Raw genomic sequence first — 25,023 nt, forward strand, 5'->3', positions numbered from 1 at the left:
CCTGGAGCTGGCAGCCACCAGGTGCCTGACGAGGGCAGCCATTTTAGAGGCAAGGGCTGCCTATATAAACAGGCCAGTTTGGCTGCTGGAGAGCAGGCAGCAACATCGCCTGGCCGGAGGGCTGCTGAGAACAACCTGGAGGTAAGGGAGGAGCTGAAGGGGGTGGTAAGGAGGCTCCTGGTCCTGGGCATGACCTAAAACTGCACCCTGCCGGGAGTGGGTGGCCTGGTGGGGCTCTCAGTGGTGTGGGAGCCCCCAAGAAATGCCAGGCCAGTTACCACCCCGGTGAAAGGCGGATCAGGGCGCCTTAACCCCTTGCCGCCACCACCGGGTGGGTAACCCTGTGTTTGTTTGAGGGGCCCAGAGGGCGGACCCTGAGAGAGAGCGAGGGGCTAGAGACCCGACCCGAATGAGAGAGTACCCTCGACTGGCCCAGGCTGGGGCCAGGACCAGGAGGGTCAGAAGGGCCAGGGGCCCACCGCGAAGGACGCCCAAGAGCCGGAGGCCTGGGGTCCCGACTGGCCTGGAGGTGGGCCAGGGCTGGTAGCCGAAGGTCCTGGGGGGGACCACACCCGAGAGGGGAAAATGGCTTCGGGGGGCTAGGTAGCCCAGATGAAGGCAGAGAGGCTGCCTGATTGGAGGGGTCCTGTTTGGAAGATTCTGGGGCCTAGCGTGGGGGCCAGTGAGGATATGAATATCAAGATGCCATCTGTGAGGCTTGGACTGTGGTATTGGGGAGGATAGGAGCCGCAGAGAGCGCCCCCTGGCATCGGAGCACTAAAATGGGCAGCCTCCCGCTTGAGTGACATCTGTAAATAAACCAATTAACACCAAGGCGTGGCGGGCGAGAAAGCGGGCATTTGGCCCAAGAACAGGTGGGTGGGCCACGGAGATCGGCCCCACGGAGGCCCCCTGTTACAGAGGCGTTTGTGTGTTTAGTGCTGATGATCTTCAAAAATCTTCATTTTATTCATTGGTCTAATGGTTATTTAGGCAGCTGCTTTTAATTCATAGGTAAATCTGAGTTTTTCAGAGTAATAATAATTAACGAAAGTGGGCATTTGGCAAACATTATGAATACTGTTAACTGTCCATATTGTTGAGGCTTACAATGAGGTGATGATTATGACAACTTGTACATAAACATTTGATAAACTTGAACGACCTGTAATTCTGTGAAACTTGGTTAAAGTGATGTATGGAAACAATTTCTCCTCCCATTGACATGCAGTCCTCTCTGGGTGCTTTTTAACATTGACAGTAATGCCTCAGAGCAGTGAGGAAGAAGAATACCATATCCAATTGCAATTTGAGAGGAATTTTGCTTGCAGTAAAAAATAAATTAATTTAACTGTTCGTAATGGGGCAGGCTATTGACCCTGTTTTATACCATCAAACCTGGTTTATGAAAACAGCTAAATGACAAGAAACACAACTGCTTTCTTGGTCTGCTATATGGGTTACAGATTGCCAGTCCAACAATACTTCCAACCTTATTGTGACAAATCAATAAGTGTTCAGCCATCTTATTCCCATGACGAGTTCTAATGACGTTTTCTTTGCCAAGACTAATGGTGCCTGTTACCGAATACTGGCTAGGCCATTCATTCAAATTTTCAAGAGGTGTTAGATCCTCAAAGAAACCTTTACAACAAGAAAAAATAAATAAACCTAATGGAGAATTCTCAAGGAACTAGGGAAGCTTGGGCCTTGTAGTAATCGTGATTGAATAGATCCGACTTCTTTCTTTTCAATATTGTTGCAGTTCAAGACAAGACTTCAATACAGTCTTGTTGCAGTTATCCAGATTAGCCTCTTTGGCCAGGTACAGGCATCACACTTTTACCAGTATAAGCGATCAGAAATCGGTCTACAGCCATAACAGAAGTTCGGCATACATGGACTGGTTTAAAAATGGCGGAACCTGGTCTAAAATCCACCCCCCTCCACCAGAGAGGGTGTTTTCTTTCTGCTACTGATCTAATCTAGGCTGCTTACAGAAAACTGCATAACTTAGATTGATTTCCGCCTTGGGCTTTTTGAACGTCTGTACCTAGCCTTTGTTATCTGATGCCTAAATATTACAAAAATGAACAGGCAGTCCTCATCCCATTCCTCAGATCTGTTAGTTTGTGGGAAAAGGGGAACCTTATAATAAAAGATGAATATATTGCAGTGCTAAGTCTTTGGCACCAGCAGCCCAAGGTCTGATCCAACTCCCACGGAAGTCGGTGTCGTTCCTTCTCCATTGGCTTTAATGAAGCTGAATTAAGTCTCTAGAGTTTCCCAACTAAATCATACTAATGTGTTCCTCACAGGCAGTCTAAAAGTAGGCCAGGTTTCTATTGTTCAAATGGTAACACTGGATAAGGCTGTTGGAAGGTTTTGCTTCTGTCATTTTGATAGCAAAGTATTACTGCTGAGACCCTTTGTATTTTGGGTGCAGCCTTCTCAGAACAGCTAATATTGTAATAATCTAATATGTAATTATAACCTAATACCAAAACAATAGCTTACAAAATTGTTGCAAGTTGTAAACTCCCCTCACCATTTGGAGCCATCTTATAAATCAGAAAGTGAAATAGATGGACCCGTTATCATGATTTATATTTGCAAACTAGAAGTCTGATCTACCAGGCATTGAAATCAATAGGAATACTTTCAGTGACTTCAGTATTCATTGCAGGTCCTACAGCGAGCATATAATTCCCAAATCCTTGGCTTTTGTGTTTGTGTTTTTGGCCTATTATTGGGTCATCATTTGTTAATTGTTCCGATTATATGAGATACCAGTTATTTGTTGCTGTAAGAAAAGAATATTCTCCACAAAATTGCTACAGTTATTGGTTGGTAAAGGCCTAATTCTTAATGGAAGCTAGTACAGAGGTCCCGGCTTCCCTTTTTCTTTTTGTGTACCTGGCCTTGATTGTCATGTGTCTAAGCCTTTTATTTTATACAATGTAGGTGGAATGTAGTCCTCTGGAGAGGTCACAGCATTACCTATAAGAAAAATCCAGTCGGCACTGCTAAAAAGTCAGCATTGATGAATCAACAGTGAGATGGAAGTGATACACAGAGATTGAATTTACTCCATTGGAGTATTCGGACATCTCTGGCTGAACTATCAAAGCCTTGTCCTATCTTGCAGTGGACTCGTATTAAAAACTTCACCTCGATCGAAGAATTCACCTCCTTTGTTGTTCCTTTGAAATCTGGGAGAAGGGCTTCCAGTCCTCCTACCTTCCTGGTTTCCTTTGGGACCTTCGGTTCTTTGTGATCACAAACATGACCTGAATTCAAGACCAATTGCACACAGTTTCTTTTTTTTAAACAGTTGCGGAGGTCTCTGGAAAAGTTTAAGGATAATAAATTGTGGGAAAATGTCTGGATTAATTCTCTGAGCCATGTCTTCCAGCACAAATAATAATTCCAAGGAAAGCTAGGTATAAGTAGGATAATTTACATTTGTATTTGTCAGGAGACACAGCAGTGCCTGCTGAAATCTAGCCCCAGCTATTTCCCAGCTATTGGTGGAGGACTGATGATGCCTGTTGGTGGTCTGCATCTGATTACTGCTCCGGTGACTCGAGCAAGTACAAAGAAATCCAGGCTACAAGCAAGGAAGAATTTGAATTAGCTTTTGCTACCTTGCTCATTTGCTGAGATTAAAGGCATTTGGTAGATCCTCCTATGTTAATAGTCTAGCCTTTTCATGAGCTCATGGGCATTTGCAAGTGTGGGAGTCAGCTGGAGGCAGAGATGTTAGCACTCCAGTTGGGCTTCTGCTAAAGGATCTGTTTCCTTTTAGACATACTGATGTTCAGGGCTTGTCACTCTCCTTAACAATGTCAAAGACACATGGCAGCCTAAGCTTCTGTGTGTGTTTACAGTGTAAGTGAATTTGAAAGCTTACTGTATTGTACATTTGCCTTTGGATAGAATTCAGCTCTTTCTATTTTATTTGACACTTCAAATGGGGTTGTTTTTTTAAACTTTTTCATGAATTTTTATTAGGCAAAATTCTTTCGGGAGAGAAATTGAAAGACAAAAGCAGGGACCCAAGTGGCCTGCAGCCTGAAAGAGTAGAGTGATGTGGCAATGCCCTTGGGAGCTAAGGGAATTCTGTATTAGGGTGGGCCTCAAGAAGTAATGAAGGTTGGCACAATTGTGTAAAGGGATTTTCTCGATACTTCTTCCTCCTCTTTGCCTTCAGCAAGATTAAAGTTGACTGTTGTGGGTCTGACTTTCCCCTGCTGTTGTTCATTGTCAAACTTGAAAAGCGACACTAAAACAAGTTGAGGCAGAAGAGTGCTTTGGAGGCTGCAAACATTATTAGGCAGGAGGTACTTTGGCAGATGGCAACCCGAACAGCTCGCATTATTTACTGATGCTTGCAAACTGTCTCTCTCAGAAAACTCATTCCACTTTTTAGAATTGCAAAGTTGTCCTACTGACTACCACGGAAATGTATCTACTTCTAGATATAAAGCAACAGCTGTCATAGCAGCATCAAGACTCAACAGTCTGGGGCCAGGACGTGAAGGAGACTCACTGTTGCATTTACAATAGTAGATGAATATATTCAAGAAGAATGTAATTGCCCCATTTATCACTTATTTTGCACCCCCCCCCCCTCCCGCCATGTATGTTGTTCCTATTCTTCCAAAAGTGTCATAGGATTTTTAGTGGTCAGCAGTGATCTAGATCTATTTCCAGTTTCAATACTTATTCCCAGTACAACATCTTAAGTACCCAGGAGGCTCCCTAATAGCAGATTTTGAGGACTTGGATTGAAAAATAGAGCCATCTATACCATGATTGTTTACCTGCAAGTCTCTTGTCCAAGCATTCAAGAAGCAGACCTTTCTTAAGCAAAGCCTTTCTTAAGCAGACCTCTCTTAAGACTTAAATTTAACCAGCTCACAGGTTAGGATGGTGGGGCAGGTGGAGGTTGAAACATAATAGGGCTACTGTGATATTCTGCTTACTTGTGTGGAAAGTTAAGTTATAGAAATGCAGAATGAATAGTGCATGCATAAATCATTATTGACATCTTAAATGGAATGATCCTGAAGATCTGACTGAATAGCTTAATGATAATCTTCATTAATCACAACACTGGTTCAAGTCTTGAACTAACAATTCCTTTCCTGCTAATGAGAATTGTGAGAATATATTAGCACGGTCTAGATTCTTGACGGCTTTTCTTCAGAAATGAAGATATCTGCAATAGGAATAATAAAAATTAATGGTGTCCTTGAAGTCTTGGGTAATCATTCTTGTATTTTTTTTCTTTCTTTTAGGAAATCTTTAAAATTGAAGGCAACCTTGGAATTCTAAGGCAAAAGAGAGCTATTTTGCTGTCTCCAATATTAATTCCAGAAAATCAGAGGCCACCATTCCCCAGGGTTGTTGGCAAGGTAAGTCTAGCCAAAGAGCAGGATCAAATGATGCTATTAAATGATTGATCCACTTCTCCTAGGTCTTTCTGCAGTAGTTATCGCAGTAGTAGCCTCTGCTCTGGAGGCAGAGAAAAATTACTCTGTGTGTGTGTGTGTGTGTGTGTGTGCGCGCGCACGCACGCGTGCATGTTACAGGGGTGCACGTTGTAGCCATGTTGGTCTAAGGACATAGGCAGACAAGGTTCCTTGGGTGAATCTGATAATTAAAGATATCAGATTGACCCAAGGAACCTTGTCTGTGTGTGCATGTGGAATTTTTACTTAAAAACAGAAATTCTGCTTAAAAGGATTGATCAGGGAGGTATGTTTTAATAGAGGTATAAATTTTACTGTACTAGTTGCTTAACATGGATTTGTTCACTATTTACATCCCATTCTGAAATGACACGAAGTGTCATATTGGATTGACATAATCCAGCATCGCTCTATAAAACACGTTCCCTTGCTTCTAACTTTGGTGCTGATTCTGAGAAGATATTAAAAACTCATCATATGCATACACAGCAGTGGATCCCTTTCATCTATATACAAGTATTTCTGTGTGGTAGCTTTTATTTTATTCCATAGATCTGTCAGAATAAACTTTGTGTCAGTAGAGAAATGTGCGCACACACTCGCTCAAGGGGAGAGCCAGCTCCCGTTCTTGTGATCAGAGTTTCCTGTGTGCAAAAAAAAAAAATCTCAAGTTGCAGCAAAGGAGATTTAGGTTGGAGATTAGGAAGAATTTTTGATGCTGAGGATGTTTTAACATTGGAGCTGGTTACCTAGAGAAGATATGGCATCTTTGTCTTGGGAAATTTTCAAGAACAGGTTAGACAGACACTTACCTGGCATGATGTAGTCAGGGATGATCCTGAACCGAGTAGGGGGCTGAATGGGATAACGTCATGAAGTCTCTTCTAGCCCTACTTTCCTAGGATGCTACGTCCATGTAATTACAACAACTGTTGCTTAATTGAGCATTTTAATGTATGATGTTTGGGAGTACACATGCAATAATGGTCACTGCAGGTGCAATTAATATATGTGCAGTTGTGAAAAATGGACTAGTCACATTGTTCTCTTTTTCTTAGGTGTGACAATTTGTATACTGACCTATACAAGTCAAGAGATTTTTATTGCACTGTTCCCACTCATACCATTAGTAGAACTAAATGCACAGCCCCAGGGCAGAATATGATTCCATGATTGATGTGTATTTTAGCCAGATGGCATCTAATTAATTACTTTAATAATTAGAGAGAGTTTTGATTCTTTTTAGCTGAACAAGAAAATTATCTTTGAGGTTTTATACTCTCTTGCTCCCCAATCGCATTCATACTGAACACGCATCTCACTACAAGGTTTCCTCCCTTGGGGCTAGGAGCAGACTTGAAATTTCCTTTAAGTACATGTCTTATCTAATATTAAAAACTTCCCTACTACTCAGCTTTCTTCACCTGTTTAAATGTTAGATTATCTGAAAATTTGGAGTCATTGATAATTGACTAAAATTTTTGACCAACATATTAATGATAACATATTTGATCTCATAAGGCACTATTTTTCGAGGGAAGCCCCAGCACAGTCCTCCAGCAGCCCAGGGTGCTTTGCTCCTACCCCTGCCCCTGGTATACAGTGTGTCGCTCGCTGAACTCTACTGCTCCAGCCAATCAGGGAGTAGAACACGCCCCATTCATAATCCTCAAATTGTACTACAGGGAGAAACAGGTTGACCCTGAGCAGTTACAGCTGCCCTGTGCACTGCTTCGGACTCGGGGAGCCTGAGGAGCACGCTGAGATGTGTGCACAGGACCCGCTGCTGCCCAGCATCAGCACTGCAAGCTTTCTGCTCTTTAGGGACTCACTACTTCAGTGTCTGTTCAGGTTTATCTGGGTAAGTTTTTATACTGGGAGGACAAACCTGGAAAAATTCTTCCAGATCATTTGAACACGTGTAAACAGCCTAAGGTACCATCTTGAGATGCTGCTGCATAGCCCTCATATGTGAGTTCGTGGAGGAAAGAAGAAAGTCATTTTACACATGGATCTAGGAGGAATAAGTGTGTTTTTAAAAATGCATTCAGTCACTTCTTTATTAAGTTTGAAGGACAAGCTATTTATGAGATGTTTATCACGGGCTGTACATTCATCCATGAAAACCCCCTTTTTATCAAATCTAATAATAATATATTTTACAGAAAAATCCTTTTATTCTTTTCCATAAAGTCCAGTTTCAATTAACAATCATGGTTTTCAAGTCACAAAACTAGGATGCAGATCTGGATTTTTAGTCATCCTGAAGTCTGATTGTGGAAATATGTCCTTCCTTGAAAATTTCAATCTGAATACATATTTATAACTGGACCCCTTGCCTTTCATAATATAGAAGGTGTTGAGTTAGAGCTTTCTCTGCTGTTGGCGTAGCTAAATTTAAATGAAAAGAGTCGATGAATTTGCCTCAAGTGACTATATAATGGAATTATTTGTGACAAATTAGTCTTGAGCAGAAGTAATAACCAAGACTTATCAATATTAAATACAAACAAGACTAAATAAACATCTTATTGAGCAAATAGACTACTTTCCCAGTATCATATCTCCATTTTCTTTAGATATTTTCTGCTTCCCCTTTCCTCTCCGTTTATCCCATGACCTTCCTGTTTCTGTTTTTTTTTTCTGCCCTTGGCTCCATCTTTCCATTTTTTTTAATTTATTTTTTAGCTACCTTTCTGTTCCTTTTCCCTTATATCTGAGAAGCAAAGTGAAAGCTTTTACTAACTTCCACAATCAGTGTTTGACTATATTGAAAATCAGACACAATATAAAGAGGACAAGTAGTAACCCTTTTCATCAAAGCACAGGGGTGAGACTCAGGAGACTGAGTCCATTTCTCATGTCTGCCATGGACTTCTCAGCTGACCTTGTATTAGTTTCATAGTTTTTAGGGTTGGAAGGGACCTGAGCAGATCATCAAGTCCGGCTGCCTGCCCTGGGCAGGAACGAGTGCTGGGATCATAATACCCCAGCCAGATATCTATCCAACCTCCTCTTGAAGACTCCCAAGGTAGGGGAGAGCACCACCTCCCTTGGGGGCCCATTCCAGACCCTGGCAGCTCTAACTGTAAAGTAATGCCTCCTGATATCAACCCTGAACCTGCTCTCAATCAATTTGTGGCCATTATTCCTTGTTATTAGTGACTTGGGTTGGGATTTTCTTGAATGAAAGGAATTCCAATAAGATTTGGACATCTAACTCCTGCATCTAACTCCTTTGGAAATATCAGTCTCATTCTCCTGTGTGATAAATGAGGATGTTTCTTTTCACCCACTCTGTGTCTTGTCGACTTAAATTAAGACTGAGTGAATAATGGCTTTTTTGTTTTTTCTGGTATCTGAAAAATCAAAGAGAAAGTTTACCTTGCAACAAACCGAAACCAATTGGAAAGCTGAATTTGTTCAGCTCACAACAAAATATTTTATTCTGCAGTTCAGCATATTTTTAAGGTTTTATCGTCTTTTAAAAAAGTAAACAAAGGGAAAATCAAAAGGCAGTTGTTTTGAATAAAACAAAATGTTTTTAAAATCTTCGATATAATATTTCATTGTTGCCTTGGAATGCTTTTCTCCCTAAGAAAGCTGTTTGGGGATACTGAAATGAATGTACAAAATTGTTTTGAGGTTGCTGAATCTGTACTTTTTAGGGAAAATGGTTTTAGTTGAAAAAAAAACTGCTGTTTTGACTAGTTGGACTAATATGGCTATTTGGATTATAAGAGACAGCCCCAGCTCTGAATAGCTTACTAATGCTAGGCAGAATTGGTCTCTGATGTGGCATGGCACCATAATCTATATCAATAATATTAATAATGAAACTGCTATATCAGATCTACTCATTAAAATGTGATGACTACGAAACGCAGAAGGTGTGAAGCAAAGGTTGAACGTAAACTGCAGTTCATGCAATATAAATGGAACGGGTATAGCATAAGGATATCTTCAAACTGACATTTCTTGAGCCTAATCTTGAATCCAATTCCTACTTTTAGGGAATAAGAATTTGTTTTAGTTTACTCTTCCATTCAATCTTTAGCCTTTATGGCAGAATGCCACCAAGGCTAGCTATTTGTCATGGAGCATTTTGTGCACTGAATGTTGTGAGGAACTATAATGAGATTCACCACCTTATCTGACATGGATGGCCAAATAACAAAATTTGCTCACTAAAAGGTGGGTCTGTAGATTGTATGGCAGGATTTATTTGTCTAGCAAATGGACTCATACCCAAACTGCGTCCAAGCCGGTGACTTGTTGATACAAAAATATTCCTATTGCTAAGTTTCTAAGACTTTCGGTATCCCAGCATCTAGACGCTGAATCTGGCCATCCCTGCTGGAAGCCTTTGAGGGCTATGTGATATTTTAAGGTTCATATATTTTACTTATTGATATTATTAGTGTTGTTATAACATGCAGGTGCCCAAGTAATGCACCAGGACCCCCACTGTACTGTAAAAGCAGAACAAAAAGGCCATCCCTGCTCCAAGAACGTACAGTCTAAGATGAGAAGCAACAGCTGGACACAGAGCAGGCATGGCGAGTACAAGAAAACAGTGAGACAGCGTTAGCCAGTGGTCTTATCAGCCTCATTGTTGTCCAGGTTTTGTATACATCCTAGAAAAGGAGCCATGTTTTCAAGGCAATGCATTAGAGACAATTACTAGGAAGAGTATTGATTGTCTTATTCTGTGTCTTGATTCAGCGCTAATGAGTGATTTCAAGATAATGGGGTAAGTTGCTTCTCAGCTCGGTGCAAAGATTCACAGGGATCTATGATTATGTCTGAACAGCAGCACTAACGTAGGGGCCTAAACATAGGATCCTGAATTCATTTTAACATAGATACACATTGGTCCAGTTTCCAAAGGTGCTAAGCACGATCAGCTTCTGGTACCTTTGATAGGCAATTGCAGATGGAACCTTTATTTAAATGGAGTAAAGTATAGGTTTTTAGCAGCTGTCTAATTCAGGGACCCAAGCCCAAACACTCTGGCTGCAGTCTCATGCTATCACAAGATAGATTGTATGTTTCTTTGAACAATGCAGAAGAGAAAGTTAGCACTGCTTTATGAAAGGAGACTGAAAAAATGGAAAGCAGCTGTAGTGATTTGCATGAATATGTTTAATAAAGCCCCGTCAATAAAGCATACATGAAAAAGGTGTTAATTCCTTAACAACTGCTGGCAGGAGAGTTAATTTATTTCCATATTTTCAACAATTGAATAAAACTCAGTGCTGAAAATAAAGGCAATTGCATTGCTTGCCTTTTGGATGCCTCACTAAACCTCTGCATGAGCTGTGTAACTAAACACAGGAAAAATGTCAGATTTGGAAAATAATGTCCAGTCCAAGGGCCAGACCCAAAGAAGGACCTAAGTGCCTAAAATGAGACCTAGGGAGAGCATAAATGCACAAGACCAAATAGTGATTCAAAAACCCCTCATCTGAAAGTTGTGGGAACAACTCTGAAGCACATCATTTTATGGTTGTAAGTTATCTTAATTAAGAGGGGCCCAAGTACTACTTTGGATCTGGCTTCTACATCACAGCAATGCTGAACTTACATTCTTCTTTCTAGTATATGGCAGCCTGAGAAAGTGCTGATGTTCCGGTTCAGCTTTGACTAATTTTTGTGAACTCTGTGTACCCTTGAGGGTTTTCCAAAAAAAATGCTTTAAGCTTTCTTAAGAAGCTGTTTTCTCATGGGGGATATATGAACCTTTCTGATTCTGGTGAGGCTTGCAAACCAGAGGGATCCCCTTTTTCTCACCTTATTTTGGTGCTTATCATTCCAGCCCCAGGAGAGACTAACGCAGCAGGATGTGCTAATGTATGAGCTTGGGAATCTGGACTCCTGCAGCATTCCAGCAGAAATGGCAAGCTCAGTCAGTTCAGGCACAGATCCGTGGGCTCTCCCTTTTTTCTTGCCAGCCCCAGGTTGCTATGAAAGGCCAACAGTGGGCCCAAACCTCCCCATGGCTGGAGGAATCTTTCTGAGCCTTTTGGACAATTTGGATCTGGAGACCTGGGTTGGAAAAAGTTACAAAAATATGTTTGTTTTTGAGATTTCTGTTTCTTTGCTGCTTCCAACCTCGGGAATAGTGGTGAAATATAGGACGGCGAGAAAAAGAAGAATGGCTAGAAGAATGGAAGAAACTAATGCTTAAATAAATGTTTTCAGACTTTAGCAATATTTTTGTTTTTGCTTTGGTACGTTTCATATTTTACACATTCTGTGTCACATACCCCATTGGTTTGAACGATAGGACCCAGAGGGACCCATTACTTGAGATACATAGATTCTGTGCATATCCTGTATTTTGGTATCCAACGTTGTTACGCTTGCGTCTCTGTTGGCAGAATTCTCAAAGGGAAAGTGAATCACAAAATTCAAAGCAGCAGCGTACAGCCTGGGTATAATAAAAACATAATATTGACTGTTATTGAAGTGGCTCCCTATAAGGGTGGATCCAACGGACTCAATCGATAGCATGTTATAATGAGTTATAGTGAGGAGCCCAGAATAGCAAAAAAAAAAAATGAATTAGTTCAAGCTCTGTACAGTCATTTTCAGAACAGTTCCTGCTTCAGAAAATTACTTGCTGGCAGGTTTCATGCCTGAGACAGAAGCATAGTTAACAAATGGTGTTGATGGAAACAAGGAACAAAGAAAGAAAAGCTTCTTGCCTTGGGCTACAGTTTGTGTGGCTGCAGTTGGTAGGTAGTTTCCAAATGGACCTGGGAGCAGGCTTGGCCCATCTGTATCACTTACTAGATGGGCAGAAATCTTTCTGCTGGTCCTGTCTACAGTTGCCCGTGTTATTGTTCTGGCTACTGCTGCTGCTGCAGTGGCTGATGTGGCTGGACCCAGACTTAACAAAATGGAAGACACCTAATTAACTGTAGATGGGCATATGAGCAAAACATACACGTATATGCCGTGTGAAGACGGTCAAGGAATAGATTCCAGGCTCCTCTTAGTAATACATCACATCTAATATCCAAGATGCTACGCTTTCCAGCACTTCTGTGTTTCGAGTCACCGTAGAACAGTGTAGTATTTTCTTTTAGTAAGGAGAAGATGCAATTCATCCATAAAAGCTCCCTCCTAATGGAAGCATTGCCATCATGTGCAGCAGGCTTTATATTATAAAATAGATATCGAAAACAATTATTTTTAAGTCCTTAGTTATTTCTAGGAGCTTCCTTATCTTCAGTCACATTTCTGTTGGATTTTCATAGAATTAGCTTCTCCCTTGCCCCTATCCCAGAACTGGGTGACAATGACATTCACGGTCACTCTTTAGTCTAGACTTTTCTTAGTATACTACTTCCCCAGAATTGTCTTGTGCTTGACTCTCCAGGGTGACTGCAAGCAGCACAGAGTTCTTCCCAATGCTATAATGTATTAATGAAAACATTTGTGAACCAGGAAACAGATAAAAAAAAAAAATGAAAGAGCACTTGAGCCCTTCCCAGTGTGAGAAGTAAGGAACACAACAAAGTTTTATTACTTTCATCTTCCTGTTCCTACTGTTTAGAGGCATTGTGAAGTTCTTTGGATCCATGTGATGCCTAGGATAGGGGTATAATCTCAGGTACACCTAGTTCTTGTCAATATAACGAGCGCTAGTTTTGCTACTGAGTCTCACCACTGACCATGGTTTATCCATCAGCACATCTGGTTTTTATTTATTTGGCTGCTCTGACCTACATATTCTCCTAGCCTGCTCTGTTAATGTGCTTCCTAAAAAAGTGCAGGCTGCTTGGAGATAATAACAGCAGCAGCTGAACTCCTTGTTAGAACATTGTTGGGAGCAGAAGATAGGAGACCAGGGAATAAATAATTTGTTTCAAAGTTGGAAAACAACCTTAATAACGAACACAGAAGTGAGGATCTGAGAAGAATGTATTAATTAAGGATCAGTGTAGAATTGGGGTCTAGGCCAGAGAAGAGATAATTATATTGCACAGGAAGAGAGGGACACGTGTATTTTTGTTAATAAAAACCTTAATTCAATTTGTAGCATAACAAGGTAGTAAATGCAGGGGTTCTTTTCCTTCATGTTATTGGCCTCCTGCTCTGTTCATTTAGGAACAGGACTGTAGCTTTTTCAATAGAGCGCCCATTCCTGGTATCTCTTAATTAAATCAGTACCATACTCACACATCCTGCAGTTTTAGGTAGAGGATTCTCACCTTTTAGCAGAACCCGAGTTATTGCATATTACCAGGCATTCTTGAGGGAAAACAATGAGATTAAAATATTTTAATACACTCTTGGCAACGCAAGCCTTTGTGTCCAGATGGCCTGGGCTACAAACATTGACTGCTATTGATGTGTTTCTTCTTGCTCTTGCTAATACAAGCACACGGATACTATATTCAATTTTTGGTCCCTATCCATATGTTGCTCTTACAATTTATTTGTCCACATCAAGTAAAATGAAGTATGAAGCAGTGGGATGCGCAATTCTACTTTAATTACAATGATGGGTTATTTGTTAGTAGTCCATAAAAATGATAGATATTTGTTGTGTGACAAATGAAGAGCAGTGGCTCTATATATTTATGTGGGGATTGCCTCAGGTCACCCTCCAATGGCAGTGGTACATTGTATATTTATTTGAGATTTGACGGTTACGCTAGTAAGGAGCTTGAGGTTTAAAGTAGGTAGTCAGCGGTCCCACTTAGCTATGCACATTGGCAAGGCATTGCAGAAGGGATAGAGTGCTTTATCTGGACTAGACATTTAGAGGTATTCCTCCTCCTAACCCTTCTTATTCATGACTGTGTTTAACCAGAACTTTACTATGTGAATTTAGAGGGGTTTTTTCAATCTGTGTTTTAATTGTTTTTTTGTGTGTTCCAGGGTAAAAGTGTGTTTTGTTGGCAGTTTCTGGTTTTCAGTCTGGTTTTGAGTCTGCATGTTTGGACTGGGTCAGAGATTGAGGATATGTGCAGTAGATCGGACCAACCCATTCCCAATCTAAGGAACAGACAGAAGTGACAATTTTCACCCGATCTGGCCCCTGAAAGTGGTCTACAGCAGAGCTAGGGGAAGAGGCTGCAGAGATTCTGCCTCTCTTCTTGGGTTGGCTCCAAATTGGAGCTCGATCCTCCACTAATAATGCTCACGTCTGTTGGGTCCAGAGGATCGGTCTAACTTACTGTGCTTTCTGTGAAGCACCATGCGTTAGAACCAGGAGCTTCACTTCTGTCTGTGCCTTCATTTCACCTTCTCAGGTGAACTAAATAAGTCAGTTAGGCCATTTTTTGCCTGATCTAGCCTCCCCAAATGTCTCTGTGGATCAGCATTTAGGTTGATCTAACTAGGGTTAGTTTAATCTAAGTGTAACATCTGCATGTACTCTGAAAGGCTTCCTATCTTGATCACTGCTGATTGACTGTTAACTACCAAGTTTTAAATGAGGAGGCAGGAATAACCTTGGCAATATGTTTGAAAGCCAAGCAGCAAACAGAGTGCAAAAAACAGTGGTGGTGTTTTGGAAGTCTTTCTTGACTTAAATGTAGGTAAGAACAAGAGAAGATGGTGATGGTTACAGATGCAATGGTGTGGGTGGGGATGGTAATCCGAAGAGGGATGGAGATAATGAAAATGGCTGGTTGCAAAAGGACATATATCATGTTTCAGTCGGATCTGATGGAAGCTGTGTATGAAATGTTACCTGAAATTAATAAAACAGAAGATCCAAGGACTTAAAGCTGCAGCTGAAGATGGTGAAGTTCACAAGCAGATTTGAAAACATGATGGAAGAGGGAAGGAGGACTCAGGAGGCTTTATTTATAGACACTTGCAGAAGAAGACAACTTAGAGGACAAGCCATTAGATAAAAAAAGTGACCTATACAAGAAAGTTACCACAGATACTAGAAAGAGAAAAAAGAATGTATAGTTGAGGAACAGATTTGATTGACTGATAAATGAAGGGAAGAAGTTGATAGGTTGGCTAGGCAGGAAGAAGAGAATGGCAGCCAGTCTCTCAAAGTGGAAGAGATGGTCGAGTTAGAGAGGCTTGGAGCCCAAGAAGGATTGAGGATACTATGTTAGAAAATATGAAAAACAGAATGGTCCACAGACCGCATAATGGGAGAGAGAGAATCCGAGTTTCACTGCAACATGCCAGTAAAAAGGAGGTTGGTAACAGAGGACTCCAAACTAAGAAGAACCAATAGATAAAAGGGCCAGTGTGGTCCCTATTTTCAAGAAGGGGAGGAAGGACGATCTGGGTAACTATAGGCCAATTAGCCTCACCTCTATGCTTGGGAAAACCTGTGAAAAATGATTAAGGATCACATTTGTGGGAGTCCAGTAGGAAAAATAATGCTGAAGGGCAACCAGCATGACTTCATAGCAGGTAGATCCTGCCTGACTAACCTTGTTTCTTTACCAGGTCACCATGCGTAGGTGCAGGAGTTGAGGTAGATGTCATCTACTTGGATTTTAAAAAGGCCTTTGATACAGTGTCACATCCCATTCTTATAAATAAATTAAACGGTTGTGATGTAGATTATTACATGGTCAGGTGGGTGGAGAACTTGCTTATGGGATGCACCCAGAGGGTGGTGCTGGATGGGTTATATTCATCCTGGAAAAATGTGGGCAGTGGAGTTCACCAAAGTTCGGTCCTTGGACCAGTGCTGTTCAATATCTTCATCAGTGACTTGGATGAGGGCGTGGAAAGCACCCTTTCCAAATTTGCAGATGACACCCAAATTATGGGGCAAAGTAAACACACAGGAGGGCAGGGATGGGATTCAGGTGGATTTGGACAGGTTGGGAAAGTGGGCAGAACAGAGCAGGATGCAGTTTAACAAAGATAAGTGCAAAGTGCTGCATCTAGCTAGAAAGAATCACCAACACACCTACAGACTAGGGGGTGACTTTCTAAGCAGCGCAGCAGCAGAAAGGGATCTCAGAATCACAGTTGACTCCAAAATGAACATGAGTCGTCAACGTAACAAAGTGATAGGTAAAGCCAACCGCACTCTTTCATGCATTGGAAGGTGCATCATGAACAGATCTAAGGAGGTGATACTTCCCCTCTATGCGGCATTGGTAAGACCACAGCTGGACTACTGCATCCAGTTTTGGACACCGCACTTCAAGAGAGATTTGGGTAACCTTGAGAGAGTCCAGAGGAGGGCCACTTGTATGGTTAGGGGCCTGCAAGTAAGGCCCTATGAGGGCAGATTGAGTGACCTGAATCTCTTCAGCCTCCCACAAAGAAGACTGAGAGGGAAATCTACTGGCTGTCTACAAATTCACCAGAGGGGGACAGCAAGGAATAAGAGATGCTCTGCTTACCAGGGCACCCCTTGGGGTTACTAGGAAAAATGGCCACAAACTGACAGAGAGCAGATTTAGATTAGACATTAGGAAAAATTTCTTTATGGTGAGGGTTGCCAAAATCTGGAATGGGCTTCCAAGAGAGGTGGTGCTCTCCCCTATCTTGGAGGTCTTCAAGAAGAGACTAGACAAGCACCTCGCTGGGGTCATTTACCCCAGCGCTCTCTCCTGCCCAGGGCAGGGGGTCAGACTCAATGATCTGCTGATGTCCCTTCCAACCCTAAAAATCTATGAAATCTATGAAATATAGCACAGAGATTATACAGAGAGTAGAAGAATACACTGTCTGCCAGGAGCAAAGAACCAAAGGTAGGACTGATGGAGATCAGGTTAAAATCCACTACTTGTCTTTCATTTCAGAAGAAATCATGCTGCAAGGTTTGCTTTGGAATGGATCAAGGGTGGTTATGCCACTCCAAAAAGTAAAACATTGGTTAGCGCTTAGATATTTTTTTCAAAATCAAACTCTTAGGAAGGAAGGAAGCTACTTAAAGATGTCAGTTAGACAGAAGAGCTCAGAAACTGGAAAAAAGCAGAGAAGAAGTAAAACCAAGAGGCTGTGCAGCAGGAATAATGGGGCAGCGATGACTTCTGGCTGCTGCTGGCATCATTGTGAAATCATGGAGGCAGCAGATACATTTCTGTTTCCCCTCTGCCCAAGTCAGCAACCAGGGCAGCTGCCCTGATTGCCCTGCCCTACTTACTCTACTACTGCAGAAACTTAGAACCTCTTCCAGAAACGGTAAAAACTCTATGTAGATTTTACATCCAAGGTCAACAGGACAAAATGAACAGGCAGACATCTGTCCTATAGACTGGTGGTTGAGTAAATGTGATCACAGGATGTACCAATCAAAGTATTTCCAGAGAAGTAGGAAAGTAGTTATATCATTATATTTTTATATATTGTTATAGTAGGCACTGATAAAGTATCAACTGGAATTCTGGGTACAATTCTGTATTAACGTAAGATCGATTCACAAAGAAACCGAGGCAGGGAAAGTTATACTAGGATGACGGGGGAAAATGGAGAGTTTTTCTTTGAGAGGAGACCAAGAACAATTGGTTTGTTTAGTCTAGTAAGATGAAGGCTGAAAAGGAAATATGATTGCTAACATGAGAGACAGGGAAGATTTACCGTATTTAAGGGACAGTGTTAGCACAGGAACAAAGGGATATAAACTGGCTATGAGTATATTTCAGCTGAAAATTAGACAAAGTTTTCCTAAGCTCCAAGGAGTAGGCTTCTAATAGGAGTCGTAGGAACAGGAAATATAATTGAGTTTAAGAGGGAGATTGATAATTTTGTGAACAGGATATTTATAGAGCGTGGTTGTAATAGTTGGGGACTGGACTTCCACTCTGGAAGGCCCTTCCACTCCATTCTTCTGTTCCTCAAAGTGTATGCATAAGCACCCATCTGATTTGGAGCCTCAACGAATTTCTGAAGATGGCAGAGTTAAACATTTGAAGGCAAATTTATGGCTGGAGTAAGGGGACAGACATCTATGGATCTGACTGGAAATGCGCCAGTTCATTTCAGCAATGAATTTAGTTCTTCATGAAATAAACAGCAGACCAATACACTGAGTGTCTTCTGTGCTAATACATGACTTATTAAGCTTACAACATACTTATTTTTATTTCAAAATATACATTTGATGTCCTAAGAAATCATTAAGTGAAAATCAATACTCCAATTTTATCTGGTTTTCTGAAAAAGAATTTCTTCAACTTCCTTCCTGTTTAAAATAGATAGCCATATAAACAATTTAATTAAACATATTTTTCCTGTTTAAACTAACAGAACCCCGATGAAAAATCTTGTTTAAATGCTTCTGTTTACTTACGTCTGAATCTTGCAAAATACCTTAAGACTAGACACCCGCTATTTCAGAAAACAAATCCGGTTGCAAATTAAAAAAAAAAGTTTACCATCATAGTCTTGTGTTCTGTGTCCTTAATAAAGATAAAGGAATACTTAAACATTTTGAGGAATACTTTCTAATCTAGTTACTATGGTTACAAGTTAGTTGGAGATTCAGTAGCTCTATGGCAACGATGGAATTAAATTTTCTGCCCAATATTGAAATATCCAGGACCTAATATCCTGTAGCTTAATAATAAATCATGTTAATGACCTTAGAGGTAGAACCAAAGAGATAAAATCTTGTCTATGCTCTGAAGCTATATTACAGATTAATTGTTGTGTTGTTTGTATTAACCTCAACCTTGGAATTTAAGAAAACTGCAAGCTCTTTTACAGGGGAATATAGAGACAAGTTTGAAATAATTTATAATAGATGCGCTATAAGCCTTGCTGGTAAATTGCATATATGGTATAATGAGAGATCAAAATTGTAACAACTCATTTTCAGTTGTCAAGAAAAAGTGGTAGGTTATTTTAGAATTCAAATAAAAGAGCGAGTGAAAGAAGTTTGATTTCGTGGGTTAATTTTCTTTTTAAGATGGTCTATTATGCTGCCTTAACTAACTAATGTAATTGAAAATTTAACACATTTCCATAATGGCAGGTCTCAAACTGCTGAATCATGCTCATATTTGCTTTAAAAAAGCCTCATGCTATGAAAACAAGGTTTCAGGAAATCAGGAGATTCTGCAATCTGCTTAAAGCAATACGTGGCCATTTGCCATGCTTTAAGTCGCACTGTGAGAGGTAGCACCAAAGTGATTCAGCTGCATAGAAAGACAAGGTTCTTTGGGTAAATCTGGTATCTTTTATTAGACCAACTCAAATAAATGGAAAAATTCTTCTTTGCAAGCTCTCAGGTCTAAAACCCTTGGTCAGGCTGAGGAAGCATCTGCAGTTGGGCTGCGCTCTTCCTGGATAGAACAAATAGTAATAGTTGGAAGATTTTTTCCAGCTATTTGAGTTGGTCTAATAAAAGATATCAGATTTACCCAAAGAATCTTGTCTGCCTGTCTTTAGACCGACACGACTGCAAACTATACCCCTAAAATGCAACAAGTATTTGAGAGTTTGGATTTGAAGTGTGTCAATGTAAATTCCCATTGGTTTGGGTGACCATTTGAGTTGACTTCTGGTGAGAAAGTACTTCCATGTGTAGCATCTGAATGAAGCTTGTAATGGGCAAACAACTCTCTTCATTATGTACAGGAACTTACATCAGGAACTCTTTTCAGTATGAAGGTAGCAGTCTTATGACTGCCCTTTCAAAGTCACTAGCCACGTTGCTATTCTGCCCCCCAGGAAGTTCCTCAGGCCCCACACAGACTCTGTCTTGAGATGCTGTGCTTTCTGGGTGCTCTACATTTCTAGGACTAGCTCTGTGCTACCATTGCATATAAAAAAGAGGGCTTCTTAGTATTTACACGAAGAAACTGGACTGACCAAGTATGGGCCAGGTTTAGATCTGTCCAAACATTTCAGCCCATCACCTGCTCCTTGATTTCTGGTTTGCCACCCCTATAATCAATCTTCAACGGTAAGATGCTGTGCTATAAAACAAAGTCCACCTGAATAGTATTTCAGAAGAACTATCGTAACTTATTCCCAGATGTCTGTAAACTAATACATATTAGTAATCTGAGAATTTACTTCAACAGCCTATTTTATTAAGGCCAATAGACAGTAAGGTAACTTAAGTAGATTGGTCATAAAACTTTGTTTTCGTCACTTCTTGTTTCATAACTTGTTGAACTGGTATTAAGGGAGGATGACTGATAAATTATTTCACAAGGAAAAAGAAGAAATGTAGTGCTTGTGGATCATCGACAAAGTAGCATAAATAGCTATGATTCGGGGCATGATGGTAGTTCTTTCCTCTTGACTAGCTACTCATTCCTTTAACCATGAGTCATTTTTATTACAAGTTGTTTTTTTTTTTTTTTGTAACAACATCTTAAAAATATTTTAATTAGTTGAACAAGAGTAAATAGCAAGCAAAACTGGTTGAAACAAATCCATGTAATATGCTATTAAATTGTGGCAACTGGTAAGTATATAGTCGGTCAGACTATTTGATGAAGTGAGTTTTAGCTCATGAAGGCCTGTACTATATAATCTACTTCGGTCAGTCTATAAGGTGCAAATTTACCCTGTCTTCTGCTTGACTTCTAACGTGGATAACTATGTCTCTTTTGTCTTGTGAATTGTGTTTAAACACCCTAATGGTGTTAACATTGCATGGCACTCACTAATGTTAGTGGGTGATATGGGGTGCCCTTCAAAGGATCTCAAGGCATCCCAGAATGCTGCAGTTGAGAACCGGTGGTTTAGAGCTACCTCCATAATTCTTCTGTCTAATTGCTATTAATGGATCTACATTGTAGAATTATCTACAGAATAATCTTCACGTATCATTTATGAATTTCCCTAGTCCCTTTTTGTACTTGGGATGGCATGGTCTAGCACAGAAAAGCTCCACATGTAGCACAACGTATCTGAACACGTTCAGACTCTCTACGTGCATTAATCAAAGCGCATTGCTACTTTCTGTGACTCTCTCTGAGTTCTCCTTTTTTCCACTGTTGTATACACCTGTGTCTCCTGTGCTTGAGCTGAAAGACTCTTTGGCTTTAGACATTTGTGCTTATTCTAATGTTAAAGAGGGGCTTTGATTCTTTAAATAGGGTAGGATTATCCAAATTTGGGTTTCCTCACCTTTAAAGTAGGACTAATGAGGTTCATCCATCTTTGCAAAGGGTTCAGCTAACTAATGAGAAGCTGTGTGTGAGCTAGGATCTGGGCAACACAAGCTCTCTGGAAGCTCATCAGGATAGCCAATGGTTGGTAATTATCATAAAGTGCCTTATGCCTCTGCACACCGCAGTGGATTAGGCTGAGTCCCCAATCAATGCATTTTTACCATATCAGTCAAGAAAAGACTTCTTTACTGTCTGAGTCCCCAGAGCCTGGAATAGACTCCCCCCAGAAGTGGTGCAAGTACCTACTGTGGACACTTTTAAGAAACACTTGGATGCTTATCTTGCTAGGATCATTTGACCCCAGCTGACTTCCTGCCCCTGGGGCAGGGGGTTGGACCCGATGATCTTGTGAGGTCCCTTCCAGCCATACTGTCTATGCAATCTATGAAGTTGGTTTCACAAATGTGAAGAGGGACCATGTTTACAATCACATTTAACCTCCTGCATGACACAGGTCATAGGCTTAAACTTTTTAGAAAGATCTCCAACCTTGATTTTAAAATGTCCACCAACAAGGAATGAGTACATACACAGCCCTTGATAAGTTGTTCCAATAACTGATTAGCCTCCATCTGAAGAATGTGGGCCTTTTCTGAGTCTGAATCTGTCTAGCTTCAACTTCCAACGGTTGGATCTTTTTATACCGTTGTCTCCTAGATTGAAGAGCCTTTTATGCTCACATTACTGTTCCCTATGCAGTTACTTACAGACTGTGATTAAGTCTTTGATATATTAAACAGACTGAGCTCCTGAAGTTTTTTCATTATAAGACATCTTTTCCAGTTCTGACACAATGAATCGATGTTGTATTTAGAAGTAGAATCTAAAACTCCTCAGTTAAACGTAAATGCCAAGGTGGGCAAGATATGGCTCAGAATAATACAAGTTTTATATAAAGAGAAATGGGACATGCATAAGACAGGGAAAATTCAGGTGGCATATGTCCCAACAGTAACATGTGTTAGATTGTGGAATAGCCGTTCCAGAGATACAGACATTTAAAATTGAAGTGGACAGAACATATCAATGCATTGATAAGAGATCTAAAAGGGGATTTAAAACCAAATCATTGACAACCAGAATTCTTTAACTTGCTACCAGTATTTGCTCTCAGCCTTTCCCATATGAAGGACCTTGTCTAACTCCTCTGTCTGTGATAATTAGATCAATGAGCTGTCGTGTGGTATGATGCTAACCCCTGTGCTAACTGCTGTGTTTCACTTTTAAAATAATTTTTCCATCTTTTTACAACTTTCTTCCGGCTGACCACTAAGGGCAATGTAGGAGTTTCTTTTATCTTTCTCATTAATCACCTCTGCCACACAGTTTGCAACCTTCTCTGTGAGAGTCTCTCTGAAGTGTTCTTAGCTGTCTGCTTTCCGTTGGAAAGAAGCAAGCTTTGTGTTTTACACCAGGACCGAAAAATGTAATGAAGATTTGCTTCTCCTTTCAGCAACATATTTATTGACCCTCAAATCCTTTTACATCCCGGCCTGTAGCATGCCATTGTGACAATATTATCAATATCCAGTATACCACCCTGTCTGGTGTCAGATACTTTGGAGGTACAATATACATAATGTGTCATTTTTTTTGCCCAAACCTAGAGTTGGGCAAAAAATTTAGACAAATAGTACATTTTCTTTAAACAATGAAAAAAAAAAAAGGAGTTTTGGAGAGACCAAAGTAACTTGTGCATTTCAGTTGAATTTGGCAAAAAAACTTTGACCAAAAAAATGGGGGTGGGAGTGGATTTTAAAAATGCCAAAACATTTCAACTAAGTACAGATGGTCAAAAAACCTGAGTCTGGCTTGATTCAGTCTTCACAGGCTAGTCTAAGCTGCAGAGATTGAACAGATAAGCAAGTGAACAGACATTCATTTTTTGTTCCGGAAATGCAGCCATATTTTTACCAGCTTCTCTCATTTCCACCCCCCCAACCCAATCCATTGACTACAGCTACGTTCATTCCCCTTCCCCTGCATTCCCCCCTTCCCCCCGCCCATCTCTCACCTACTGACCACCTCGGTTTACATTTTAACTGACTGGCTTTCTCCCATAGTACTGGCCTTTGGCTGCTTTACTACTCCATCCAGGAAGAGCTCAGGCTGACAAAGGGTACTGGTACTCAAATGCTTGCAAAGAACAATTTTTCCAACTATCTGAGTTGGTCTAACAAAAGATATCAGATTTACCCAAAGAACCTTGTCTGCCTATGTCCTTAGATCAACAATGGCTACAGCCTACACCTCAAATATATGACACACTTTTCAATCAAATTCCACATATTCCATATAAAACATATTTTTTCTGACATGCTCCCCCCAGATAAATGTTCAATTATCCATTTACACCTAGGTCAACTGAAGGAGTAAGTTCAGAGTAGGGCTCGAACTCACTCATCTGAGGCCATTCTCCTTGCTTGTCCTTTATACCCATGGTTATCAATTTCCTCTAGCTGTAGGATAATGAACCCATTTATCTCCTTATCTTTCTGTCTTTTCATCATGTTTTGTATCCTTCTGAATAACAGATGAATAGCATGGACCTGAACACATGCAATGCAGGCCTAACATTTATAGCAGTCTTATTTTTGAGGTGCAAAATTCTTTGGAATTAACGGGTAAAGAAAAAAAAAATACAGATTTTCCAAAATACTTTTCCCCAATGACAATGAGCTCTACTTATGCTCCAAGTTAGGATTCACCATAATTTTTAAACAGATGCATATCTAGCTAGTAGAGAGGACGTAGACATTTTCCTTAAAGTTAAGCATTTGCTTAAGCACTTAGCTATTTCAGGGCTTACAATCCTGATCTGGAATGCACTGGAAATAATAGAAGACCCAATTGCTTGAATGTTTTAAAAGAAACATAATTATAGGTGCTGACCTTAAGTAAACAGGAAATAAACTTGACCTGTACTATCAATAGCTGCTGTTTCCTTTTACACACAGTAAAAATTATGTATGTACATCTGGGAAAACTAGGCTTTTCACTTATCTTCACATTGCCTGGTTTTACTAGATGATGTATTTTTTGCACTGCTTCAGAAGTTTTGCTTTTCATTTCTGTAACACATGCAAGGAACTATTAAGTTAACATTTTCAATTGAGCTTTCTTCGTATTTGCTGGAGATGTGAATAGGTTTTGATAATAAAAATCTGTACAACAATGAAGTCCAGAAATTGAAAGCAGTTGTGATCCTTGTAATCCAATAACATGTGCCTTAATATATTTTTTTACTTATTAGAAGGCCAAAAATTGAAGAAGCGTGGATACAACTAAGGGAAAAACTAAAGTAAATTACTTTATTTCAAGAGGTTTGTGCTCAGATACGATTAAAATATGAGAGAGAGGTATTTTTCGAGCTGACATTCTTTGATTCAATTGGTTTTCCAGTGGGCAAAAATATAAAGCACTTAAAATTGCTGAAGAATTTATTATTCCTGGTAAGTTGTAAA

The 25,023-nt window shown here is 40.3% G+C and overlaps 1 protein-coding gene across 2 annotated transcripts in view; it reads left to right on the plus strand.

Annotated features, from left to right (window-relative positions):
* CDH13 (cadherin 13) overlaps positions 1-25,023 on the plus strand; it is a 788,124-nt gene that overhangs the window by 294,210 nt on the left and 468,891 nt on the right. For both annotated transcript variants that reach the window (XM_019488228.2, XM_006268561.4), the window contains exon 4: positions 5,304-5,420. In XM_019488228.2, the coding sequence (XP_019343773.1) occupies positions 5,304-5,420 (117 nt within the window). The remainder of the gene's footprint in view (positions 1-5,303; positions 5,421-25,023) is intronic.

The sequence above is a fragment of the Alligator mississippiensis genome, chromosome 10 (assembly GCF_030867095.1).
Source record: "Alligator mississippiensis isolate rAllMis1 chromosome 10, rAllMis1, whole genome shotgun sequence".
NCBI lineage: Eukaryota > Metazoa > Chordata > Crocodylia > Alligatoridae > Alligator > Alligator mississippiensis.